Source organism: Dunckerocampus dactyliophorus, chromosome 13, assembly GCF_027744805.1.
Source record: "Dunckerocampus dactyliophorus isolate RoL2022-P2 chromosome 13, RoL_Ddac_1.1, whole genome shotgun sequence".
In the NCBI taxonomy this organism is placed as follows: Eukaryota; Metazoa; Chordata; class Actinopteri; order Syngnathiformes; family Syngnathidae; genus Dunckerocampus; species Dunckerocampus dactyliophorus.
Window position 1 is genome coordinate 14,161,408 of NC_072831.1, and position 25,235 is coordinate 14,186,642.

Here is a 25,235-nt window from a genome sequence, read left to right on the forward strand (position 1 = left end):
TATCCCACCTGACTTTGGACGAGGGGCGGGGGGTACACCGTGGAATGGTCACCAGCCAATCACAGGGCATATATAAACAAACAACCATGCACACCTGTGGACAAGTGTCCAATTAGCCTGACATGCATATTTTTTGGACTACGGGAGGTAACCCACGCAAGCACAGGGAGAAACATACCCCGCAAAGAGAGGTCAGTAGGATAGGATTGTGAGGCAGAACTATTAACCACATTACAATATTGTAGAAGAAGAAGCTTGTTTAATTCAGGAAATCCATTCACAAAGTCAAACTTCTGCGGCTTATATAATAGTTCAAGAATTTATGTTTAATCATTTTGATTAAAACAGCTTAAACCCTAGAATGACTACATCATAAAGTTTAAGTTTACACAGAATACCAACTAGTATTATTTTCTAAAAAGGTAAAAAAAAAAATACATGAATGCAAACAAAGATAAAGCTTCTGACTAATCTAGTTTATTAAAAAGATATATATCCAGTGGATCCCCGCATATTCGCAATTCAGCATTCGCCCACGCACCCACTTCCCCAACAGGAAGTTACCCAGCATGCCTTGCGGTTATAAATTACTGTAAATAGTATTGTTTTGCAAGTTTATTAGTGTGTAAGCGTTCATTTCAATACCGGCATCATCTGTGTGGTGCAGCTACATTGTGCGTTCCACGTGTTATTTTTGAGTGAGGGAGGTGTTCCTTTTGTGTGTGTGTGTGTGTGTGTGTGGTGGGGGGGGTTATGGGCTTCTCAATTACTTGCTGTTTTGTATTTAAACAGCTAACACTCTGGTGTATTTTCATGTAAAGTACAGAGATCAGTTATAACATTCAGACCAATGCACGGTCTAATGTAAATCCATCAAATTTAATGTCATGGAATGTAATGTAATCATAGATTGTGTAATATTTTCACACTCTGTTTCCAAATTTTTGACTGGTAGTGTAAATGAGGTCCATAGCTGGAGCCTATCCCAACAAACTTGTGCTCCTTTATTTGTATTTATTTACTTGTATTTATTCCTTTACATTACTGAATAAGCTACAAACTCTTTTATCCTATCAAGAATTGGTCACCTGGTGTGTGTCATCACAGGAATTCGGTAATTGCTGGGACACGGAGAAGGGGTAGGATGAAATACGTTCTACTTCCTCCTAACCCTTTCTGGACATGTTGAATTGTGCAAGTGTAAAATGTTCGATTAGGGCTGTCAAATGATTAACATTTTTAATCAGATTAATCACAGTTTTTTAAATAATTAATCATGATTAACCACGATTAGTAAACTATGTCTGAAATATGCCCATTGTGACTGTATTTACACTCAACAAAAATATAAACGCAACACTTTTGTTTTTGCGACATCTGTGGCATTTCAGAGTGGCCTTTTATTGTGGGCAGTCTAAGGCACACCTATGCACTAATCATGTAAACCTGTGAGGAGGGATGGATTATCTCAGCAGTGTTCTGTGAGGGGTACGGGTACGGGATTGGTGGCGCGCTACTACATGCCATTCGGTCCTTGTACGACCAGAGCAGGAGCCTGGTGCGCATTGCCAGCAGTAAGTCGAGCCTGTTTCTGGTGAACGTTGGCCTCCACCAAGGCTGTTCTCAGTTGGAAAAGGGTAACCAGCTTGTTCAGTACACAACGTAACTAAAATGTAATCGTGAAAGACTGTGCAAATGAGCTGACCCCTGTCTGGACACACAATGTGAACTTCAGAGTATTTGTTTGTGGTTGTTTCGTCAAAATTCAGACAATAATGACATTTGCACGGATTCAAAGTCAGAAATGTGGTGTAACGTCCATAATACGTGTTACATTCCAGATTTCTACTGATCTATTTTTCTCATCAATACCCTTTGGGGAACTGTTTTTAACGTCATGCTTACACTTCTTCACTAACAATGCTTTGAAGAACACATGTTGAGTCTCGCACTGAGTTTGAAGCGATGGCCGTCCACTAGCTCTGTGTTGCATTCAGGATACCATTTTGGAGCACGCTTGCGACAATTTAAGGTAAGTTTAAATCATTATTAGTGATAGATAGATGGTATATGGTGATATACTGCGCTTTATATTCAAGTGATACTTTATTTTAATTTGCCAATTGGTATGAAAATAACTTTCAATTTTGCTCGCTGTGTCATGCTTTTGGTACCCCTTTCAGAAAACTGATCCCAAAATGCAAATCAAGCATTCATTAAAAAATGTTAATGTTTTAATTCATCAAAATACGGCAAGATACTTTAAGTATTACATGTTGTCGTCGTTGTTGTTAATGCATGATCACAGCATGGATAAAAAAACGATAAAACGTTGTTAGAGCTTTTTTTTTTTTTACAGGGCTTCCTAGTCGAAATAGGGACCTCACATGACGTGCATTGTTAGCTGGCTCATAACAGCCCGTTTCCTCTCGTGAGAACGCACAGAGAAGGGAAAGAAATGTGTGTTCATGTTTCACCTAAGGATTGTGGATGAAAATTCAAAAAATAGTGCCCTTTTCCTTTAACTTCATGTTAATTTTGCAATTGGCTTGGATTTTCTCCTGCTTCTCATTTCTTTGCATGCTTTCTTGGTCTCATTGACAGTTACAGGTACTTTTGCCGTAAAGTAGGTGTTGTGCGTGAGTTGCAAGGCCTCCTCAAGCTGAAAGGGACGAGAAGCATGACTTCCTCTCCATTTACTGTTTTTTTTCAAAACAACCCTACTGGCATCGCCCTCATTTCCGCATTCCCAAATCCTCCCAGATGGGGATCACGTTTGGAATCGGGCTGATGCAACGGTTTCCACTCTTTAAAATCTACTCGCGACCCACGTCCGACCAGAAGAAAGGACATCTGTTCCACCAAAGCTCCAAGTCAGGTCTGTGGACGTGTTCGATGAGGCAGTTTTAGTTGGCAGCGGTCACGTTGGTGTTGTCCTGTCTTCTACCCTGACTTCGTTTGCATGTTCTTTGACTCATAAAGAAACATCGTGTTGTGTTGTGCTGCACAAACACCGCGTTCACTACCCTGTGTGTGTACGCTGGCAAACAAAGTCCCTGTTATTGTGGTGATGCGTGTTGGGCTGGTGTCGTGCACTCATTCATCTTGCTGCAGCCCTTTAGGAAATGACAAAGTTGGGTCAATTAACTTGAAAACCAACAACTTCCGCTTGACTACTCGGGCAATACTTGCTTAAATGAACTCCGCATATTTACCGATTTGTTTTCTCTCCTTTCGAATGTAATTCATTCGTTTTCCTGTGTTAACTTAGAAAGATAGTGCGGGGGAAAAAAGAGCGATGCAGCTATGAATCCAACAGAGGGAGCTATATCACAATTTGTGAGCCCCCTGTCGTTCCAATCCGGCTCATCAAGTCGATTATTTTCGAGCAGAGAGATGATGCGTTAACTGCACGGTTTGTAAGTACGACACTGCATCATGTATACCGGTTGTTTCTTAATGTGCAAAATTGAATTTAAAATGTGTTTCATAAATGAGATGCATATACAGTAATAAGATTTTAGAGCAAGGGTGTCCAAACTTTTTCCACGGAGGGCAACGTAGTGAAAAATGAAAGGATTCAAGGACCACCACAAATGTTGTAAATAAACAAGAAGTATATACAGTATAGTAAGAAGTATATAGTGTGTATGTATAACAATTACAACTTTAGTTTGTTGTTTCACATGATATTGAGTTCTAATGTGACATTTTTCCTCATAACATTGCTCACAAAATTACAATTGCTTTTTCTGATTATATTACAATGTTTTTCTCTCAGTATTTTGACTTATTTAGTGTGTGTTGAATACAGGAAGTGAACATATGTATTAGCAGCTGATGTGATAAGGAGGTAGTAAGATTAAATAACCTCTGATTCTTCCTACTCCTTTTCGGACATGTGGAATTGTGAAATGTAACATGAAGCGTTCAATGTAATGCATGTTCGAAATAAGTTCAACCATAACCATTTTGTTCAACAAGCTTCACAGCACTCGGACAGCACATTGTGTACAATGTCATAAACCAGGGGTGTCCAAACTGTGGTCCAGGGGCTACGTTCCTTCCTTACTGACGCTCAGCATAGTCTAAAAATAGTTAATTCATTAATAATGATATATTATTAATCGGGCTGTTAAAGTTAAGTTAACGCGTTAATAACACGGACATTTTTTTTGACGCGCGATTCACGTGTGCGCCTCCTGTTTGACCCTCGGCCCACACCATAGTTTGAGGAAACACAGTGGCCGTTCAATTCAGTGTTTTGAATGGTAAGTTTAGCTTCACAGCCCTGGCAGATGCCGCTCTCGACAAGACCAAAGTTATTTGTGTCGCTGTGAGTCGAGTTGTCACGAAGTACGTCGCCGGGAAGAAGAGAGAAGTTATTGGTATTTTTGAAATGGTCAATTATACAGTGGTACCGTGGCATATGAGGTTCCCAACTAACAAGTTAACATTTTGTTGTTTTTTTTTTAGATACGAGCCATCTCTCGGCAGGTTTTTGCTTTGAACAGTTAGTTAAATTTGGGCTAGAAGCTACTAGTTACGGGCAGGCATAGCCGAGGACAGCTATTTGGGGGATTGTGTCAAATAGCATTAGCTCTCGCTAGCATTAGCATCGCATTGGCCGGTCATCGGGAAAGATTTTCAACACACATGTAACATTTGTGCATTATAGCGATCTGATTTATCTTATTTAGTACGTATTGTGCAAAACTATGACAGGAACAACATCAGATTAAAAGCACTAAATGAATACAGAGACACCACTCGCCAGTATGAGCCTGCAGGAATTGTTTTTTTTCAGAGAGGTGCACCAACATAATGCAAGGGTTCATAATGTAAGATTTAACGTCTACATTGACAAATGTAAATGTTGAATCGTATCGAACCAAATCGAATCGTATCATTTGTACACCGTACCAAAATGCTCTGTTTTTAAAATATATATATTTGTAATTGTATCTTAATTTGTGTATCTAGATGCGTATGGAAGCGCTTACCACAAAGAGATTTACATCCCTACTTATTATAGATAAAAATGTATTTTTGATTAATTGTGATTAATTCAGAGTTAACTGTGGACACAATGTGATTAATTATGATTAAATATTTGCCTTATAGCGGTTACCTATAACACACAGCTAACATGTGGATGTTTTGTTCAGATAGCTTAACATATATTGACCTACACTGGATTGGTTTTAGCATCTTTAATGTCCAAAATGTATCTAAAATGGACCCCCCAAGAATCATGATGTGAGCTTCTATTTAGCTTAATTCAAATGCTGACTAAATTCCAGGATATTTGTTCAAGGAAAAACAAATTTTGGCAATCTAAGAAACAGACTATTAATAATAAGTTGTATAGGCTGTTTCCTGTTTTATGTTTTTTTATGGATTTGAAATGAATGTATGATGTTTGTGTGCCTGTCTAGCTGCTGTGGTCCCGGTCGAGTGTGACACCATGCCAGGACAAATTCCAGATCCCTCTGTGACCGCAGGATCCCTGCCCAGCCTGGGCCCACTGGCTGGCATCTCTGCCGCCACCCTGACTGACACGCTCAAGTTTGGTTACTTTCAAGAGTTTGAGAACATGCTGTCACCTCTGCACTTCATGGGCAGCACGGCCAACGGCCCTCTTGTCATCAAAACAGAGGTGTCAATCTATCGCGCTTCAGTCACACCCTGTATAATAGTACGATAGTACGTTGTATCGTTATGCATTTTTGTTCACTTTGCATAATAGTATCACGCTCCGTATTCACAACTAGGGTCATTGTTGAATAGATTGGTTTTCAGATTGAGTTGTAAAGCAATTGAGGCAAAAGGGTACGCAGTACTCGACTGCAACCAGTAGAGGTGCTGTTGATTCAGTTGCGACTATCCACAAGATGGCAACGCCTCCAGGTAGCGTTATTCTGCTTAATACAACGTACTGACATCGAGATAGGAGTTGAGAAGATTCTTCTAGCCAACTAAAAAGAACTACAGTAATAGTGTTAATTTTCCCCATCGTCAAGTAAATTTAGTCAAACGTAATGCTGACTAAGAACTGTTACGTTGGACGGGTCACAGCAATCGTAATAGTTTGTGCAGTAGCACACAAAAGTGAGCACGGTACACCCTTCATATTTCAGCACCCATTTTATTCCATCTTTTCCAGGGACAATACTATAAAAATCCAACTTGGATATCCTGTTCATAAGAGTAGTGCGTGTGCAGCAGCATACCTGTAGATTTACCATCTTCTAAAAATAAATCAGCACACAGCCGTTATTGTCTAATAGCTAACAACACAAGTGAGTACACCTCACAGTGAACATGTCCAAATTGTGTGTGAATATTTAGTGTGAGCACCATTGTTATCTAGGTAGCATTGCCTTAATCCTCTTGTGCCTGGAATTCACCAGCGTTGCACCGGCTGTCACTGAAACCCCCCCACACTCCTTCGTGATGACATCACTGGTGGAGCTGGTGGATGTTAGACACCTTGCGCTCCTCCACAATGTCGTTTTCCCAAGGGTGGGCGTCTGGTTCGGAATGCTTCAGCATGTCACAGAATGCTGGAATTCATGTTCCCCTCAATGAACCGCAGCTCCTCAGTGCCGGGAGCACTCATGCATCCCCAGATGATTACATTACCACCACGGTGCTTGACTGTGTGATAGCAAAATTCATATTTTAGTCATATTTTCTTCCCCCAAGTTTAGTCTAAACAGTCTAGCAGCCCATCTCTGCTGTGAAGTAGACAGGGTCACGCAGTGACCTTGGCCAGCCCGAGGTATCCTAGTGGTGCTTGGCGGTTCGACTGATTTATTGTCAACTGTCTGTTTTGTATGAAAAGCTTTAGTATATATGCTTTCACGTCTCCGGTGGACAGCAACCTTATATGTTATCTGTGCTTGATCTGTGCCTCCCCAAAGCTTTGGTAATAAAATAGATCAAAGACATTTGGTTTTGTGGAAAACATCATCTTGGTATGCAAGTTGTACACTGACTACTCTAAAGTAAGCTATACTGTAATATGCTTTCTGAAAAGCGAGGGGTGTCTGTTTATACTGTAGATGTGGTGTACGGATATCGGACCATAAAGGTTTGTCTTTAACATATTTGATTTAGTTTTCCTGCTCTGTCATTTAGAAAGATGAAGATGAAGAGGAGGAGGAGGAAGAGAGAAGGAAACGAAGGCGAGAGAAGAACAAAGTGGCTGCAGCACGGTGTCGAAATAAGAAGAAAGAAAGGACGGATTATCTACAAAAGGTGGCACAAATTCAATGAAATCGCGTAATAAATTTCAACCCAAGACCTTTACCTCATTTGATGTCTCATTCTGACTCCTTCCCCCCTCCCACCTTTTGTCTTCGCGCAGGAGTCCGAAAGATTAGAGATGTTAAACTCAGACCTGAAAGCCCAGATTCGGGAGCTGAAAGTAGAACGGCAGCAACTGATCCACATGCTCAACCGCCATCGGCCCACGTGCATCGTCAGGACAGACAGCTTCCAGACACCTGAGAGTGAGGTGAACCCGTTGCTGGAGCAGCTGGAGGCCAACTGAGTGTGTGCTGATGTCCGTCATTAGCATGAAGCCAAGTAGAAGCGCTGAGAGCCTTCAGAAGGTGGAGAACCCTCTGAGGTCTGAGGATGTCATGGCAGAAGACGTGGACTGGATGCTCTTTTGGCACTTAAATCAGACTTTTGTATTTGCTATTTACATCTTGTTACTATGATGTCACACCAGCAACCATCTTGGCAAAAAACACCCCACAGGCGCTTAGTGAAGTTTTAGCAACACCGATTACCAAAAATTGCTTTCCTTTTTTGATAAATGCAAAATTTGTTGTCGCTTTTCTTTTGAGTCATTCCTCCTCCTGACGCAGGCGTCATTTATTCACATGCTTACGTATCAAATATACATGTGGACGGTTTTTGTTGTGTCTTATGATAGTGTTATTACTACCAACTTTTGTATTTGATATAAGCGATGAAGAAATGTTTAGATTCTTTTAACATAAGCGTGAACGTGTTATGCTCCACCACCACCTAGCGGCGTGTGCAAAGGTCATTTCCAACCTTTCCAAATTGAACTGGATGTGGGAGCCACTTGGGGATTATTTTTTTTTTAAACATTTTGTTTAGTAAACATGCTAAAAATCAATCCCGCGCAAATGAAGGTACAGTATATCTGCTTTGTGTTAACAAAGCACGTCGTATTGGCTATAGAACACACTCATCAAATAACGTTGAACTTTTCTTTCCATTTGTTTTTCTTTTTGTCTGAATGTTGCTGTCATGATGATCTGATGCATTCTACTTTTATTTATAGAATACACCGCTAGCCGTTCTTCCAATGAAGTAACAGCGGGCCAACATAGAACATGCCTGTTTTAATTCATTCAATTGTTGTATCTGTGAAAACAAGACAAATAGTGTTGTACTCAAGCTAACCAGAATATGTTGTTTTTTTTAAAAAAGCAAAATCTGTTCAGTCATAATTCTAATAGTGCACCATGCATTCGTAGCAGAAATTTTCATTTTTGGTACAATGTGACCTGAAAATTGATCATAGAATATAATAACGTTATTGTAATTGCACAACAGGTATACAATAGAACACCTCTCTGGCCTGTGCATCCACACAAAGATTCTCCACCAGGTAGAGCCAATAGTGTGATTTTGGAACTTGAGAAGATGCCTGGTGGGATACATTGTGGTAAACTCCATGCATTTCTATTTTCAGCTCCCAGTCCGCCAGTCGTTGTCGTTCCTTATCTCAGCAGCAGGGTGGAGTAAGAAGTCAGTAGTTGACTGTGTTGCATGTCTGAGTCAGTTCAGCTGCCGAATGACCTTCTGGAGAACTGGTCCCACAAGTCCACCTTTTGGACAGGAGACAGTTCACTTCCTTCGCCTTCAGTGAGGTTGTCTTTGTGTCCAGAAAATGGGAGACAGCGACATAAACGCCGAGGAAAACATTCATCAAGTGGAGGCGAAAGCAAAACAAAACCGACTGGAATGCTGCAGCATCCCTAACGGTGAGAGCGGTTCTTCTCACACGACCGGCGTGTACTGGAAGCGCTGGGTGATCGTGTTTCTGTTCAGTTCCTATTCCCTGAGCAACGCTTACCAATGGATCCAGTACGGCATCATCAGCAACATCATCGTGAAGTTCTACCAAGTGGACGCCTTCACTGTCGATTGGCTGTCAATGCTCTACATGCTCACCTACATCCCCTTCATTTTCCCGGTCACTTGGCTCCTGGACCAGAAGGGGTTGCGCGTCACAGCGCTGCTCGCCAACGCGCTCAACTGCGTAGGGACGTGGACCAAGGTCGCCAGCGTCAAGCCCAGCCTGTTCTGGGTCACCATGCTTGGACAGTTTGCAAGCGCCCTGGCTCAGGTGTTCATCCTCGGAATGCCCTCTCGCCTAGCCTCGGTGTGGTTCGGCTCGGATGAAGTCTCCACCGCCTGCTCCATCGGAGTTTTTGGGAATCAGGTGAGCTTTTGGACTTTCATGTTGTTTACAATCTCTCACCCAGACAGATTATTGATGGACCAAGTCAAAGGTCAAATGCATTGTCGGTTGTTGTGCAAAGACAGCCCTGTGACATCGATTTTCATTTTTGTTCATAATGACTGAGGTTTAACTCAGCACAAAAGTAACTCAATCAAATAGAGTACAAGCATGCAATACACTTTTCTGACAGTTAATTGTGCCTACAATATTTGTGACAGTCCACATATACGTCTCAGTATACCATTTGCTATACCTGCGAATGTAAAAGCACATTAAAATAACAATGGACTTAAATAGACGTCTTTTTGCAGTCATCTCCACAAGCACATTTAATGCCATGCTTAACTAATTGATTACATGTAGTGGAATTCATAGACACAACGCTTACCATGTGTGTTTACTGGTGTCACAATGTGAGAAATGACAACATTAACCCATTGGAGTCCAGGGTTATTGACATTTATGTTATTATTATTATCATTATATCATATTATATTATTCAGAACTGCCTCACATGTGTGGCTGTACTTTTTCATTTTGACAAAATATATGAACAAATACGAACAAATATGAACATATCACCCAAATACGTAAGCTGTAGGGATTTTTTTTTTACCATAAAAATGTACTGTAAACACCTTTTTAAGACATGTTTAAAGATAATCACACTACTGTACTCTGTGCTTTTGGCTGAAATGTCACGAGGAACCTAAAATGCACTACACAGGTGAATTTGGCCATCTTTAAACTTTTGAATGCACATTTCAGCCGTTCGGTGTTTTAGTTATTTTTTTGCACAACTTGCTGCACTCTAACAAATTCACATTCATTACTCTACACTCCAAAGTGGACATCCACCCAGTGACGTGCGGTCAGGCGATGCAGGTTGAGGCAGGTAAGGCAGAGCCACATCACTGACTAATGCCGACAAAAAAAACTGTGTGCTGTGGTCGATGCAGTGACGTGCGGTGAAGTTCATGGCTAGTGAGTGGCTAATAAAGTTTGCCCATTAAGAGGATAACTGTCAGGTTAAAGGCGGGGCAAAAGGCCGGGAGAGCGGCCCATGGGACGCACAGGTAAACTAGATAGCGAGTCCAGAACAGGGGCACGAGGGTAGACTGCTTCTAAGGTCTGAGACAGAGAGTAACGAACCTTCATCCGCAAGCCTTGCGGGAGCAGGTCAAATAGGGGAAAAACTGATGAGGGGAATCGGAACAGTTGCGTCCCGTGGTACCGCCCACAACCGGAAGTCAGGGATCTAAAGGAGAGACACAAACAAAGCAGAAATAACAAAATAAACCCAAAACTATAGGCTGGCTGGCTTCTCCTCTCAGTGGAAATAATACAAATAATAATGAGGTCACACGTACATAAAATACATTGCACAGGCTGTAGCAAGTCATGATAATGTTTCATCATGATACTGTATGTTTCTGCAACTCTATGTTATTGCCGGCATGCTGACAAACACAAACTGGCACGTGCCATGATCCAGCTATGGTAATGGTAATGACTTAAACATGCATGCAAGTTCCAATGGAATACATCACATAGTTCAATTCAGAGTTGTTATTTAGTATTATTATAATATATTTAATCCTCTTCATCTTGTGCAGTACATTTTATTCCCTTCCTGTCTTCCATATGTGATTTTTTAATACATACAGTAATGATGATGTAATTATTAAGATTTTTTCACAATATAATAACCAGTATAATAATACATAAATAATAATAAATAGAGACAAGCATAACAAAACAAGGTGAAGACTCTTCTGCCTTGTATTTTGCAAACATCAACAGCTTCTTTTGTTTTTTGAATTCGCTCATTTTAGTGCACTGTTTGAGTTCCTTGCTCAATCTGTTCCATAATTGAATTCCACATACTGAAATGCTGTGGGGTTTTAGCGTTGTTCTCCCATATACTGTAAGTGTTTCAAGTTTAGTTTTTCCCTAAGATCATATTTTTCCTCTCTTGTAGAAAAGTATTTTATGGCATTTTGGATACCAGGTTATTGTTAACTTTATGCATTATTTTATCGGTTTGAAAATGTAGTAAATCAGCAAATTTTAATATTCGTGATTTTAAAAATAAGGGATTTGTATGTTCTCTATACACACCATTATGGATTATCCTCACTCATCTTTTTTGCAGTACATTTAGCGAGTGAAGATGACTTATTTCCCCATATCTCCACAGAGTAAGCTAGATATGGTAATACCAGAGAGCAGTAAAGAGCGTGGGGTGATTTTTGATCAAGAACAAACTTTGTCTTATTCAATATTTAAGTATTTCTTGCCACCTCATGTTGTATATATTTGATGTGAGATTTCCAGATCATTTTTTCATCTATCATGAGCCCCAGAAATGTATTTTTGTTCACCCTTTCAATGTCCACTCCATCTATTTGTATTTGGTCGTACGTGTGCACTCACTGAGTGCACTCAGACGGTAGGCAGGGTGTGTGCACTAAGCCGAGAAGAGACGCTCTTTTCTGTATTTGATCAGGAAATTCTGCCATTTTTATGTGAGAAAATGTTAAAAACAATTGGAATCATACAGAAAATGCATTTACAATACAGTTCAATGGACAACTATTAATATTTATTTTATGTGTTCATTATTTGGTTCTGCCTCATTTGCCTCACCTGACAGCACTTCACAGGTCTTACTGCCTTCAATTTTGTCATCAGTAAGTGAAAAGCATTCTCTATTGTGTCAGGATCAACAAAAAGCCTGAGCTGCTTTTTGCAGTAACTGTCAGTAAGACACCTAAATGGATGACGGGTGAAGCCTTTTACAAAATCACCACAAGTAAAGAATTCTATGGAGATTGTAAATGTGTCATTGTCAAACCCTACATTCAGGAGACAGTACAAGTGTTTACAAAGGTAACATTCGAGAACAGGTAAACCAGATTAGACTCTGCCAGGAAACATCTAAAAAAGCCTCCTATGTTCTGGAATCAGATCCTTTGGGCAGATGAAACCAAAATCAACTTGTACCAGAGTGATGGGAAGAGTGATGTACGGAGAAATAAAAGCTTTGTTATGGCCTGGATGTTTATAACTGCTCATGTTTTTCAATGTGACAGCTGACAGACTTAAGAAAATAGATTGTGATGTCTATTGGGGTATAGTCTGCTCATATTCAGATCAGGATGATGCTTTACAATATACAGTCATGGAAAAAATGATCAGACCACCCTTGCTTCTTCAGTTTCTTGTTCATTTTAATGCCTGATGCAACTGAAGGTACCTTTGTTTGGGCAAATATAACAATGACAACAAAAGTAACTCATAAGAGGTACATTTTTTTGGCAGTACCATGGTATAGCTATTCATGTAAGAGCGTAAGTGATTTTGGTTATCACCAAGAAAACCATGGAAGTTGCCAGAGCTCTTAAATTAAACACTTGCAGTATATTTGTTTTCATCATTATATGTGTCCAAACAAATGTACCTTTAGTGGTCCCAGGCGTTAAAATGGATCAATAAACTGAAGAAACAAGGTTGGCCTAATCATTTTTTCCATGACTGTATATGAATAATGACCCTAAACATACTATGGAGGCAACTCTACTTTTTCAAAGTAAAGAAATGGAGTATTCTGAAATGGCCAAGTCAGTGGCCTGATTTCAAATCAGTAGAGCATGCTTTTTGCTCACTGAGGACAAAAGTGAAGGTAGTAAAACATACAACCAAGCGGCACAATAACACGGTGGCTGAAGTGAAGGCCTGGCAAAAGCATCTTCTGGGAGCAAACTCAGAATTTGGTCATATCCATGAGCTCCAGACTTTAGGCGGTCATCAACTGCCAAAAATGTTCATCCAAGTATGACAAACGATATGGTTTTACTTACAATGTCCAAATACTTTTGAGCCTCTGAATTCTTCCTAAACTGTAATTTGTAAATAGGTACGCGGCATAGTGTTTGCTGGAAGTCTACACTTCATTGCTTTAATTTGGATTCCATGGTGATGGTGTTTAAAGGCAAAATCTTGCATCGATTGTCTTCTGTCCATGTTCTGTGACCAATTAATTTGGGATTTACACTGTGAAAACAAGTGCTAGGTTGTGTCAGCTACCAACCAGTGGAATGGATCTTTATTTGTGCATCCTTCCAAGCAAACAGCTGGAAGAATGTAATTAACATTACATGTGGTCCTCGGGTTACGTAGGAGTTCCTTTCCTAGATCGTGATGGAAGTTGGATCTTATACCGAAAATACCTAAATGAAGTCACACTGTGCACAGAACACATGAAGGACATGTAAAGTACAGTAATAGAATTACAGTACAGTAATAGAAATAATAGAATTACATTGAATAATTAAATGAAAGAGTAATAAAAAAGGGGCAACAATTCCTTACCTTATTGGGGGGAGGAAGTAGAAGATCTTGTCCTGATCAACATAAAGCTCCCTGGGATATTCTGGTCTTTCAGCAAATAATGAGAGCACTGCATTGCTTAGTTTTTACTATTGCTTTCATAAGAGTTGATCCTTTACATACTCAAGGATACAATCTATCTTTAATGAGGGTTGCGACGGTTAAAAGTGCGGGCAATCTTGGTGGGCGTTTCTCCCCACTCTGCAGATTTTTTTGGCATTAATTTTCCATGTTGATGGCTCTTCTTTCCCTTTTACACTTAGGACACATAATGAAGTGCAAAGAGTTCATGAATAAGTTTTGCCTTCTGATTGTGAATGCGGAATTTGCAATGACTGAAGTGTTACGTTTTGCTCTTTACATATAAATAATAACGCTGACTACTAATGATAAACAGGTACGACTGCACAGGTATCCTTTCCAGTGACTGCAAAGCAGCTCCACAGGGGGTTACGGTGGGCTATCAACTGTTTATCAACTGTTGGTTATCAACTGTATTGTTCTTTTGGACTTAAGGCAGCCTTCACTTGAAATGCCAGAGAAGCTCGTCAAGGACGCCATATCAACTCAACTCCAGTAGAGTTCTATTTCACACTTCAACTATTTACAGGAGCACGGGTTAGGTCGATAACCTTGAATTGAAGAAGAATAGCATCAAACTACTACTCAAGACTAAACACAGTTGTATTTGAGGAGCAACAATAGTTATTACGTACCAGTGGTCTCTCCGGTCTTCTCTCGTTACAATCATTTGAATAGTTGTGCCTAGTGAGGACAAGTGGCATAGAAAATGGATGAATAGTTGTGACAATGACATTTGAATAGTCCTTACTATTGGAGTACCTTTTGTTGTCTACTAAAATGACCATTTTCTTTGTACAACCACCTATCGTCACATAATGCATGTCATAGTTACTGTATGTGACACAGGTATCAAACAAGTCAATTTGCCATCATCATTTGTATGGGATTTGAAAGACATGCACTTTTAGCGTCACAATTGTGGTAAGAATTGTCGTACTCTTTGATGAATACACATACAGTCATGTGACGCTTATTTTTAAAAATATATTCTCAAATAAGCCAAATTCGACAGAACAGACTGTATCTTTGTTACGGATGTGGATGTGGCTGCGAATGTGGCAGACCAGTGTGTTATGGATATATTATGGAACCATCTCCCCGACTCAATCCAGGGGGCAGACACCCTCTCTCTATTTAAAAGTAAACTCAAAACCCACCTGGTAAAGCAGATAGTTGGAACTGACTGATATGTATTGGAGACACACCTCTATGTTCCTTAACTTAGATAAAGACTCTCCTGTTTTCTGGCTTGATCTACCATCTATCGCTCTACTATTTTTCTATTTCAACCCAACCAGTCAAGACAAACGGCTAGAGCCTGGGTTCTGTTCAAGGTTTCTTCCCCTGATGGAGTTTTTCCTTGCCTCCGTCACCAAGCGCTTGCTCATGTGGGCTTTCAGTTGGTTCTGTATTCATTTATGAGTGTGACCTTCATGTGTAAAGTTCCATGAGAAAACTTATTGTGATTTGACGCTCTGGTAATAAATTGAATAGAATTGAATTGGGGCCGCACGGTGGCCTAGTGGTTAGCATGTTGGCCAGTCAGGAGATCGGCAAGATCTGGGTTTGAATCTCCGTTGGGCATCTCTGTGTGGAATTTTCATGTTTGTGCGTGGGTTTTCTCTGGGTACTCCGGTTTCCTCCCACATTCCAAAAACATGCATGTTAGGTTAACTGGTGAAAATTGTCCATAGGTATGAATGTGAGTGTGAATGGTTGTCTATATGTGCCCTGCCATTGACTGGCGACCAGTCCAGGGTGTACTCGGCCAAAGTCTAATTCCGTGATAGAGCGCCACGGCCGTCTTGTTTACGTATGTGTTCCAAAGCGGAAGAAGATGCGAGTGTCTTCGTCACATTCGCATGAACGCACAGGCGACAGCGGGAGACAGATATAAAGCGTGAGGTTTGAGTTTTTTTGAGAAGGCATTTTTGTGATGCAAATGTTTTCATCTTTTGAACGCATATTGTTTTGAGAAGCCAAACTCTTTACTTAATTATCCCCAGCAACTAAGTGGAACTACAGAAATCTGACCAGAACTGGAGACCAAGCGGGGGGGTAAGTCACTGTTATTGGATAACAACGCTGATGGGGATACAACTCCATGTCAAAAAATCGGAACTATCCCTTCAACCAGCAAGCTAGGACCGTGAGCTTTGATATAGTGGACAGGAAGACTTCTATTTCAATTTTAGCAGAGCTCATAAGTAGTCATGTTTACTTGAGGCCAACTTTTTCATAGTCTACAAAGCTCTGCGCCTGCTGCTTAGGGGAGGCTAGTCAGGTAAATGGCAACTGTGCAACAACATGCACAAGAAGCATTGTTTGCTATCCTCTTCAGAAGTCTGAAAGCGGACATGGTGGGAGGCAATATGAGCAGTCACAAGGAAGTTTGTCTTGATTGGATGGACAGATACGAAGCCTGAACTGTTTTGGGATGCTACCTTACTCTGGGAGACGACAATCTAATAAGGAACCTCTCCATTCAGGACACCTCACAACTCTTTCCACTCATGGGGACTAAGTTGTACAAGCGCCGTTGGGTCATACTCTTCCTCTTTTGCATCTGTTCCATGAGCAATGTGATGATGTGGCAGCAGTACGGCATCATCGGAAACATCTTCAAGCACTTTTATGGCGTAGACACCTTGGCCATTAATTGGCTTTCCATGATTTATTGCCTCACCTACATCCCTCTCATCATTCCCGTCATGTGGATGCTGGACAAGCGAGGCCTCAGGGAAGTCATCATGGTGGGCTCTGCCTTCAACTGCATCGGCGCTTGGATCAAAAGCAGCATAGCTCAACGCGACGCGTTTGCTGTCACCTTCCTCGGACAGTTTGTGTGTTCAGTGGCCAATGTTTACATCATTGGCATCCCATCTAGACTTGCTTCTTTGTGGTTTCGGCAGCAGGAGGTTACCACTGCTTGTTCCATTGGTGTTTTAGGAAGTCAGGTATGTCCTACAGCAGTGGTTCCCAAACTTTTTACAGCTGTGTACCCCTTCAGACATTTGACTTGAAGTCATGTACCCCCTACTGCTGCACACTTAAAAAACATACCGTAATCCATTTTTAAATTTTGTGGCTTGTGAGTCAGGCCTTTTTAAAAAAATTGTATTTTTTTTTGGTTTCAGGCCTTTTAATACAGGAGTATTTATATGACCTTAACATTTCTTTGTCTGTCACAGGACTGTCTTCAAGTAAGAATTTTCATAGTCAAATCTGATTTGTTAGATTTTGTCCATAGTTGACTAATAGTCGAATATTGTTTTTTTTTTAAGAGCACCGCTTATGGCGATCCCGACAAATAAACAGATCTCATTTGCGACTTATTTCCACCTTAAAAAATAGGCTAAAACACTCAGATAAACAAATAAACATGGCAGGGGTACAACAACAATACCTTTACTTATTTAGTGACACAGAAAGCAGTTCACATAGATGCACAGTCCTCTGCATTTGGTCTTGCGGGTGTCAGTCCAAAAGTATCTTACCGTGGGCGATTTGGAGTTGTAACTTGTCCATTTCATTCACTAAAGACTGCACATTAGCGAGGAAAATGCTCTGTAAGAGGAGTGTGCGGTGTTAGCTTGAGTAATATAAAAACCGTTCACTAGCGATATCCTGTTTTTGCAAATTACTGTATCTCTTTGTGTATTTCTGAGTTTTTGGAGAGTTTTTATTTTTAGCTGAAAAAAAAAGAAAAATAATGAGTGTTGTTTTTATGCTAAAAACTCACAAACTTCAGAGATGCAGGCTTTGCACTGGACAGTGACAATAAGTACACATATAACCCATTTCATTAAGTAAATATAGGTGTAGTTGCTTCAGTCCCAAATGCAAATCCCAAGTTTACTAAATGTAGCATGTATATACCTGTGGTATACTTATATAATTGTGCTATTTTAAAACACTTCTACATCAGTTAGACTAAATTGTCCCATGTTTCAGTTCATGATGGTACATGATAGTGAATATGAATGTTGGTCAGTTCAATTATGGTGTGCTTCTTACACACGCAAATGATGAACCGATGCTGTTACATTAGACAATTTATAAAAAAACTTACATGAAGGAGGTGGAGACATAGAAATCCGGCTATTCATTTTGAATGTTAGCTCCAGGCTAGGGAATATGACTTGATTGGCAAGTTTTGTAAATACATGCTTAACTTAATTTACCCACAGGGCTTCCAAGCACACGCACAGTCCTGAACAGCTTTCATGACCTTTTTTTTCAGGATTCATTTGGAAAGAAAGACCATATATTGGGTACTGATTGGGAAAAGAATATCAAATTGTGTAAATAACGTAGTCTGTACTGAAGAGATCTTACCATTACTGGAGGAGTCACACACAGTTTTTTGGCATTGTTTTCTATAACTTGTATGTCATATTGCAGTAGTTGTCTTATTTTGCTGCCCTGTGATTGGTTGGCGTACCCCGCCTGTCGCCCGAAGTCAGCTGGGATAGGCTCCAGCATACCCCGCAACCCTAATGAGGATAAGCGACATGGAAAATGGATGGATGTCTTATTTTGCAACAGTATTTATGAAATGCATATAGTAGAAGAACCATAATTACAGTTTGAGGGAAGAGCTGCTGTCGATATTGTTATCGGTTGTTATTGGTATCAGTAATGAAGTGTTGGATATGGGTAAGAAAAGAGAGCATCTCTATTAATAAGCAATGTTTTCTGTGTAGCTACGAATGTGTCAGACACTGTTCATTTGTTGTTTGCAAGACGGAGCATATATAACACATCCTTGCAGCATGCAGCACATATTTATCCGCTGTGCATGCTGTAACTAGTTCCCAAGTGAGTCAAGTGTTTATGGACCAAAATTACGTTTTTAATTAATTTATGGCAGCGTGTTTGTAACCATGACACACCATAACATGGAACTCCGGAACTCAAAACGCCGTAACCCAAGGACCACCTGCACACTCCTACTGTTACTATTTAAAGCTTCATTTGTACAAACATAATTCACCAGTAGAGCATCTGATTCGGGATTAGGCACAGTATAGGCTTTCACATGCACTCACTTGTGGCTTCATGAGTTAGTCTCAACCCAACCAGTGGTCATCACGCACTGACTGTGGGTTCTGTTTGAGGTTTTTCCTTACCTCTGTTGCCAAAGTGCTTGCAGTGTTTTTTCTTTAATGTACGAGGAGACCCGCTCCAAGTGTACAGTGCTGAGATTTGCAACTTTTGGTTGCAAATAAATACAAATTACTTGACTTAACTAGCGATCTAGGACCGTGAGCTTTGATATAGTGGACGGGAAGACTTCTATTTAAATTTTAGCAGAGCTCATAAGCGGTCATGTTTGCTTGAGGCCAAGTTTTTCATAGTCTATGAAGTGCTGTGCCTGCTGCTTAGGGGAGGCTAGTCAGGTAAATGGCAACTGTGCAACAACATGCACAAGAAGCATTGTTTGCTCTCCTCTTCAGAAGTCTGAAACCGGACGTGGTGGGAGGCAATATGAGCAGTCACAAGGAGGCTTGTCTTGACTGGATGGACAGATAAGATAGATTCTCCCCGACTAGAAAAGCCTGAACTGTTTTGGGATGCTACCTTACTCTGGGAGACGTCAATCTAATAAGGAACCTCTCCATTCAGGACACCTCACAGCTCTTTCCACTCATGGAGACTAAGTTGTACAAGCACCATTGGGTCATGCTCTTCCTCTTTTGCATCTCTTCCATGAGCAATGCCATGATGTGGATGCAATATGGCATCATCGGAAACATCTTCAAGCGCTTTTATGGCATAGACACCTTGGCCATTAATTGGCTCTCCATGATTTATTGCCTCACCTACATTCCTCTCACCATGCCCGTCATGTGGATGCTGGACAAGCGAGGCCTCAGGGAAGTCATCATGGTGGGCTCTGCCCTCAACTGCATCGGTGCTTGGATCAAAAGCAGCACAGCTCAACACGATGCGTTTGCTGTCACCTTCCTCGGACAGTTTGTGTGTTCAGTGGCCAATGTTTACATCGTTGGCATCCCATCTGGACTTGCTTCTCTGTGGTTTCGGCACCAGGAGGTTTCCACTGCTTGTTCCATTGGTGTTTTAGGAAACCAGGTGACAGCGTGTGTATTGTGTTTATGCGTGTGTGCAAGAGAAAGGTTTGTAGTGAATATGAATGTCGGTCAGTTCATTTATGGTGTGCTTCTTACACACACAAATGATGAATCGATGCTGTTACATTAGACAATTTAAAAAGAAAGGAGGTGGAGACATAGAAATCCGGCTATTCATCTTGAATGTTAGCTCCGGGCTGGGAAATATTAATATATAAATATTAATATTAATATATAAAATTTCATAAATACATGCTTAACTTAACTTACCCACAGGGCTTCCAAGCACACACACACACATTGCTGGACAGCTTTCTTGACCTTGTCTTTCAGGATTCATCTGGAAAGAAAGACCATATATTGGGTACTGATTGGGAAAAGAATATCAAATTGTGTAAATAAGTAGTCTGTACTGAAGAGATCTTACCATTACTAGAGGAGTCTCACACACAGTGTTTTGGACAAGCTCATCAGGTAAATGGCAACTGTATTTACATGCACAAGAAGCATTGTTTGCTCTCCTCTTCAGAAGTCTGAAAGCAGACGGGAAGGGGTGGGAGGGGATATGAGCTGTCACAAGGAGGTTTTCCTTGACTGTATAGACAGATGGAATGCTACCTTACTCCATTCAGGACACCTCACAACTCTTTCCACTCATGGAGACTAAGTTGTACAAGCGCCGTTGGGTCATACTCTTCCTCTTTTGCATCTGTTCCATGAGCAATGCGATGATGTGGCAGCAGTACGGCATCATCGGAAACATCTTCAAGCGCTTTTATGGCATAGACACCTTGGCCATTAATTGGCTTTCCATGATTTATTGCCTCACCTACATTCCTCTCATCGTGCCCGTCATGTGGATGCTGGACAAGCGAGGCCTCAGGGAAGTCATCATGGTGGGCTCTGCCTTCAACTGCATCGGCGCTTGGATCAAAAGCAGCACAGCTCAACACGATGCGTTTGCTGTCACCTTCCTCGGACAGTTTGTTTTTTTTCAGTGGCCAATGTTTACATCGTTGGCATCCCATCTAGACTTGCTTCTCTGTGGTTTCGGCACCAGGAGGTTTCCACTGCTTGTTCCATTGGTGTTTTAGGAAACCAGGTAACTTGTACAACATCATTGACAGCGTGTGTGTTGTGTTTATGCATGTGTAGAAGAGAAAGGTTTGTTTTAAAGCTCTCAAGTTTGGGGAAGTCCCTGTTCTGTTCCACAGTGCTTAATGAAAGGTTCATAAGGGTATGCTTGGATGAATTATCAGTACAAAAACTTGAGAGCCCTGACCTCAACCCCCTTAAAACATTATCGAAAGAACTTCAACAGGGGTTGTGAGTTAGGCCTTTTAATACAGGGGCTTTTATATGAGTACAACAATTCTTTGTACTGTATTTGCATTGCAAAACTTCACTCCCACACCGAGTGTATGACATTTTGTGGTTATTTGTCATATAAAAGGAAGCACGAGGTCTGTCGGGCTCATGGGTTCTCGTGCCTTGGATACCCTTACAAATATAACATTGCTGTTCAATGAAAATCATAGTAAGAGTTAGAGGTGTGATGAGACAATACACGAGATTGTGTCTATGACAACGAGACGAAACAAGATTTTAACATTACTGTTAAGAAAAGTACAATGAAAAAAAACAATAAATTGCAACTGACTAATATTTCTACTTTATTACATTCTTCTGCACTCTGTGTGTATGCCAACAACTCTCCGAGACAAAGAGACTGTATGACTGACAAAAGAGCTCACTCCGTTCATGTCGTTGTTCTATGGAACAAACGCACCAAGGCGCTGAAACCAATGCACAGAGTGAACTTTTGGAGGCAAGAGACGAGGAAAACAGACACACGTGCACATGGCAATGTATTGAGGCCTGCAAAATTATTGAGTTCATTTTTATTTATTGCGTGTTAATTTATTTATTATTGTTCTAGGCCTCGTGCCCACAAGACAGTTTTTTTCTGAACAAGAAATGAAAACACATGTACACGTTTATACATGTAAAACACGTTTTAATGTCGCGAGACCTGGTGACATGAGATCTTGTGACACCCCTAGTAAGAGTTCTTTTGTAAAAACAGTAAAAAGAAAAAATAAAACCCATTTCATCCTGACATCCTGAGACATCCTGTTTTTGCGAATGTATCTCTTTGTGGATTTTGAAGACTTTCTTTTTAGCTGAAACAAAAAGAAAAGTAATGAGTAGTGTTGTCCGATAATATCGGTCACCGATAATTATCGGCCCGATATTGGCATAGAGATGTGATATCAACCAACATCGGTATAGTTTTTTTCCTTACATTGTAAGCGGATGTAGAGCTTCGCGTGCCAATGTCGCAAAATTGCAACATTGCTGTCTCATGTAGTTAATACTGTGCCGCTCACAAACCTGTGAAGAAGACGTAACTCACGGTGTCTTTAAAGAAAGAGCTAAAAAAACATCACAAAGCAACGTAATAGTAGATAACAACAGACACTATCAACGAATAAGGCTGAATAATCAACAACCATGTGAGCCCTAAACGTGTAACTTAGCAGCCAATTACAACAACAGTACAGCAAAGCACGCTGGGAAACAGGAAGTGCTGTTGTCGAAACTGTATACGCAGACGCTGCAACGAGCGCTGAGCCTTACGCTAACGTCGCCACCATATTGGATGTGGCAAGGTTGCGCTGCCCTGTAAGTGAATACAAATAAATGTATTTACTTTCTACAAAGAAATTTCAGTTAATGCCGCTTGTTTATACATTCACACATGCACTAATATACTTGGGAAACAGTTAAGGCCGCACGTTGGCCTAATGGTTAGCATGTTTGCCACACAGTCAGGAGATCGGGAAGATCTGTGTTCGACTCTCCATTGGGCATCTCTGTGTTGTTGCATGTTCTCCCCGGTTTCCTCTCACATTCCAAAAACATGCATGTTCGGTTAATTGAAGCCTCCTATTGTCCATAGGTATGAATGTGCGTGCAAATGTGCCCTGCGATTGACTGGCGACCAGTCCAGGGTGTACCCCGCCTGTCACCCAAAGTCAGCTGGGATAGGCTCCAGCATGCCCCCGCGACCCAAATGAGGAGAAGCGGAATAGAAAATGGATGGATGGATGGTATTGGTATCGGTTGATACACAATATACACAATACTGTATATTCAATATACTCACAAAAGTGAGTACTGTACACCCCTCACATTTCTGCAAATAGGTTATTATTTCATGGATCAACACTAAAGAAATGACACTTTGATACAATGTAAAGTAGTCAGTGTACATCTTGGACAACAGTGTAAATTTACTGTCCCCTCAGAATAACTCAACATATAGCTATTAATGTCGAGACCACTGACAATGAAAACGTGAGTACACCCCTCATGAAAGTCTCCAAATTGTGCCCAAAGTGTCATTATTTAGTGTGGAAACCATTGTTTTCCAACACTGTCTTAGCTCTCTTGGGCATGGAGTTCACTGGAGAACATTACAGGTTGACTCTGGAATCCTCTTCCACTCCTCCATGATGACATCACGGAGCTGGTGGATGTTAGAAACCTTGCAATCCTCCACCCTCCACAAATGTTCAGTAGGGTTTACAGTATGTCTATCACCTTTACCCCCAGCTTCCTTTGCAAGGCAGCGGTCATCTTGGATGTGTGTTTAGGGTCATTATCATGTTGGAATACTGCCCCCTCAGTTTATGAAGGAAGGGCATCATCATCATCATCTGCTTCAGTATGTCACAATACATGTTGGCATTCGTGTTTCCCTCAATGAGCGGTAAAGAATTGCAAGGCCTGTTCGGAGTGGAAGCTGGCCTGTTAAAGCGGCGTACAGTCTTGTGCTGCAGCTCATTTTCAGGATGTTGACAATCTTCTTATAGCCAATAATATTTTGATGTCAAGCAACAATTCTTTTTTTCACATCCACAGAGAGTTCTTTGCCTTGACATCAAATTTAACACAAATGCTTCCCATTCCCATCTAAGACCTTGTAACACTAATTGGTCACAAGAAAAAATGGCTAATTTGGCCCAGTTAGTACAGTTTAACATAGGGATGTACTTAATTTTGTTGCTAGCAATTTAGACATTAATGGTTGTGGATCGAGTTTCCAGACAGCGAGGTGACATTGAAACAATGTCAAATCTATGTTGAATTGTCAACGTTAGATCATTGAGTCAATGTCGGACTTCAGTGGTGATTTAGCATCAGTTTGCACCTGCTGCTAACATTGAAACGATATTGATTTCCTAACCACAGAGCAACACAATTTCAATAGCATTTCAACTAATGGGAACATTGAACCAACAGCGTAACTAAAATTCAGTGTGGTTTCAATTATATAGTGGAGCCACTTTTTCACTGCCTGTGCAAAGGCATAATCATTCAGAGCACTGCCAAGGTGTTTGGTGAGGGAAGCTGAAACAAAAGAACAAAACACACATATAGTAAAAACATAATATACAGTACTTTCCCTATGTGAACAGGTTATGTGTGCGTAAAGTATTTCTGTCAAGCTTGGTCATAGCTGAGACACCTTCCTTGCCGGTGTATTATTTAACTTTATGTTCCAAGTGGAATTCCAAGTGGAATATACTGTTCAGTACAGTGTTTGTTTTGAGGTAAGCGTCCCAATGGGAAATGACGTGTTCATGTTTGCACAACGTCGCCATCTCGTGCGTACTCGACGTATTACTCTACTGTACTCCTTATTAGCTTGAATGAAACCATACTGGCGCTTCAGGTAGGTTAACTCTAAAACTTTTTAAAAATAACATGTCATGTTTTAAACCAACTTTTTAAGACTTTAGAGGGATTGGGTTGTCGTTTATCAGCATATTCTGTCACTTTTACGACTTTGGGGAAGCGAGGGAGAACTGGTTGTTGAAGCGAGAGAAAAATAGTGAAGAAGCTAGCAATAGTTACACAAGCAGCCGTGTATAGTTTGTTCTCTTGTGCCTTTTATCAGGCTTCTTATGACTGAGGGGAGCGAATGAGCTACTAAAATAAGCTCCTTCTAGCGAAATAACGCTTCAAACTTGAGGCTAAAGCTTATTGACTTTGCTAGCTCGGTTGGAGAATAGTGAGCATGACCGCGGATGAAGTCATGTTGTTGTCACTTGTTAATCAGCTAAACATCATTTATTTACTGA

The 25,235-nt window shown here is 40.8% G+C and overlaps 2 protein-coding genes across 6 annotated transcripts in view; both read left to right on the forward strand.

Moving 5' to 3' along the window:
- The first annotated feature begins 2,469 nt into the window (after window positions 1-2,469).
- On the forward strand, window positions 2,470-7,558 carry LOC129192671 (jun dimerization protein 2-like). Its single transcript, XM_054796932.1, has 4 exons — window positions 2,470-2,878; window positions 5,439-5,659; window positions 7,144-7,263; window positions 7,373-7,558. Exons 1-4 carry the CDS (start codon window positions 2,764-2,766, stop codon window positions 7,556-7,558), a joined length of 642 nt encoding a protein of 213 aa, XP_054652907.1. The 5' UTR covers window positions 2,470-2,763.
- Window positions 7,559-8,918: 1,360 nt separating this feature from the next.
- The window catches only part of flvcr2a (FLVCR heme transporter 2a), a 32,871-nt gene continuing 16,554 nt past the window's right edge, over window positions 8,919-25,235 (forward strand). For 3 of the 5 annotated variants that reach the window (XM_054796928.1, XM_054796929.1, XM_054796926.1), the window contains exon 1: window positions 24,718-24,826. Coding sequence is in view for 1 of the 5 variants with exons in the window: in XM_054796930.1 (XP_054652905.1) it covers window positions 8,939-9,493 (555 nt within the window). In the remaining 4 variants the exon portion in view is untranslated. Of the gene's footprint in view, window positions 9,494-24,717; window positions 24,827-25,235 lie in introns of those variants that run through there. The other 2 variants (XM_054796930.1, XM_054796927.1) reach the window with 2 other exon arrangements.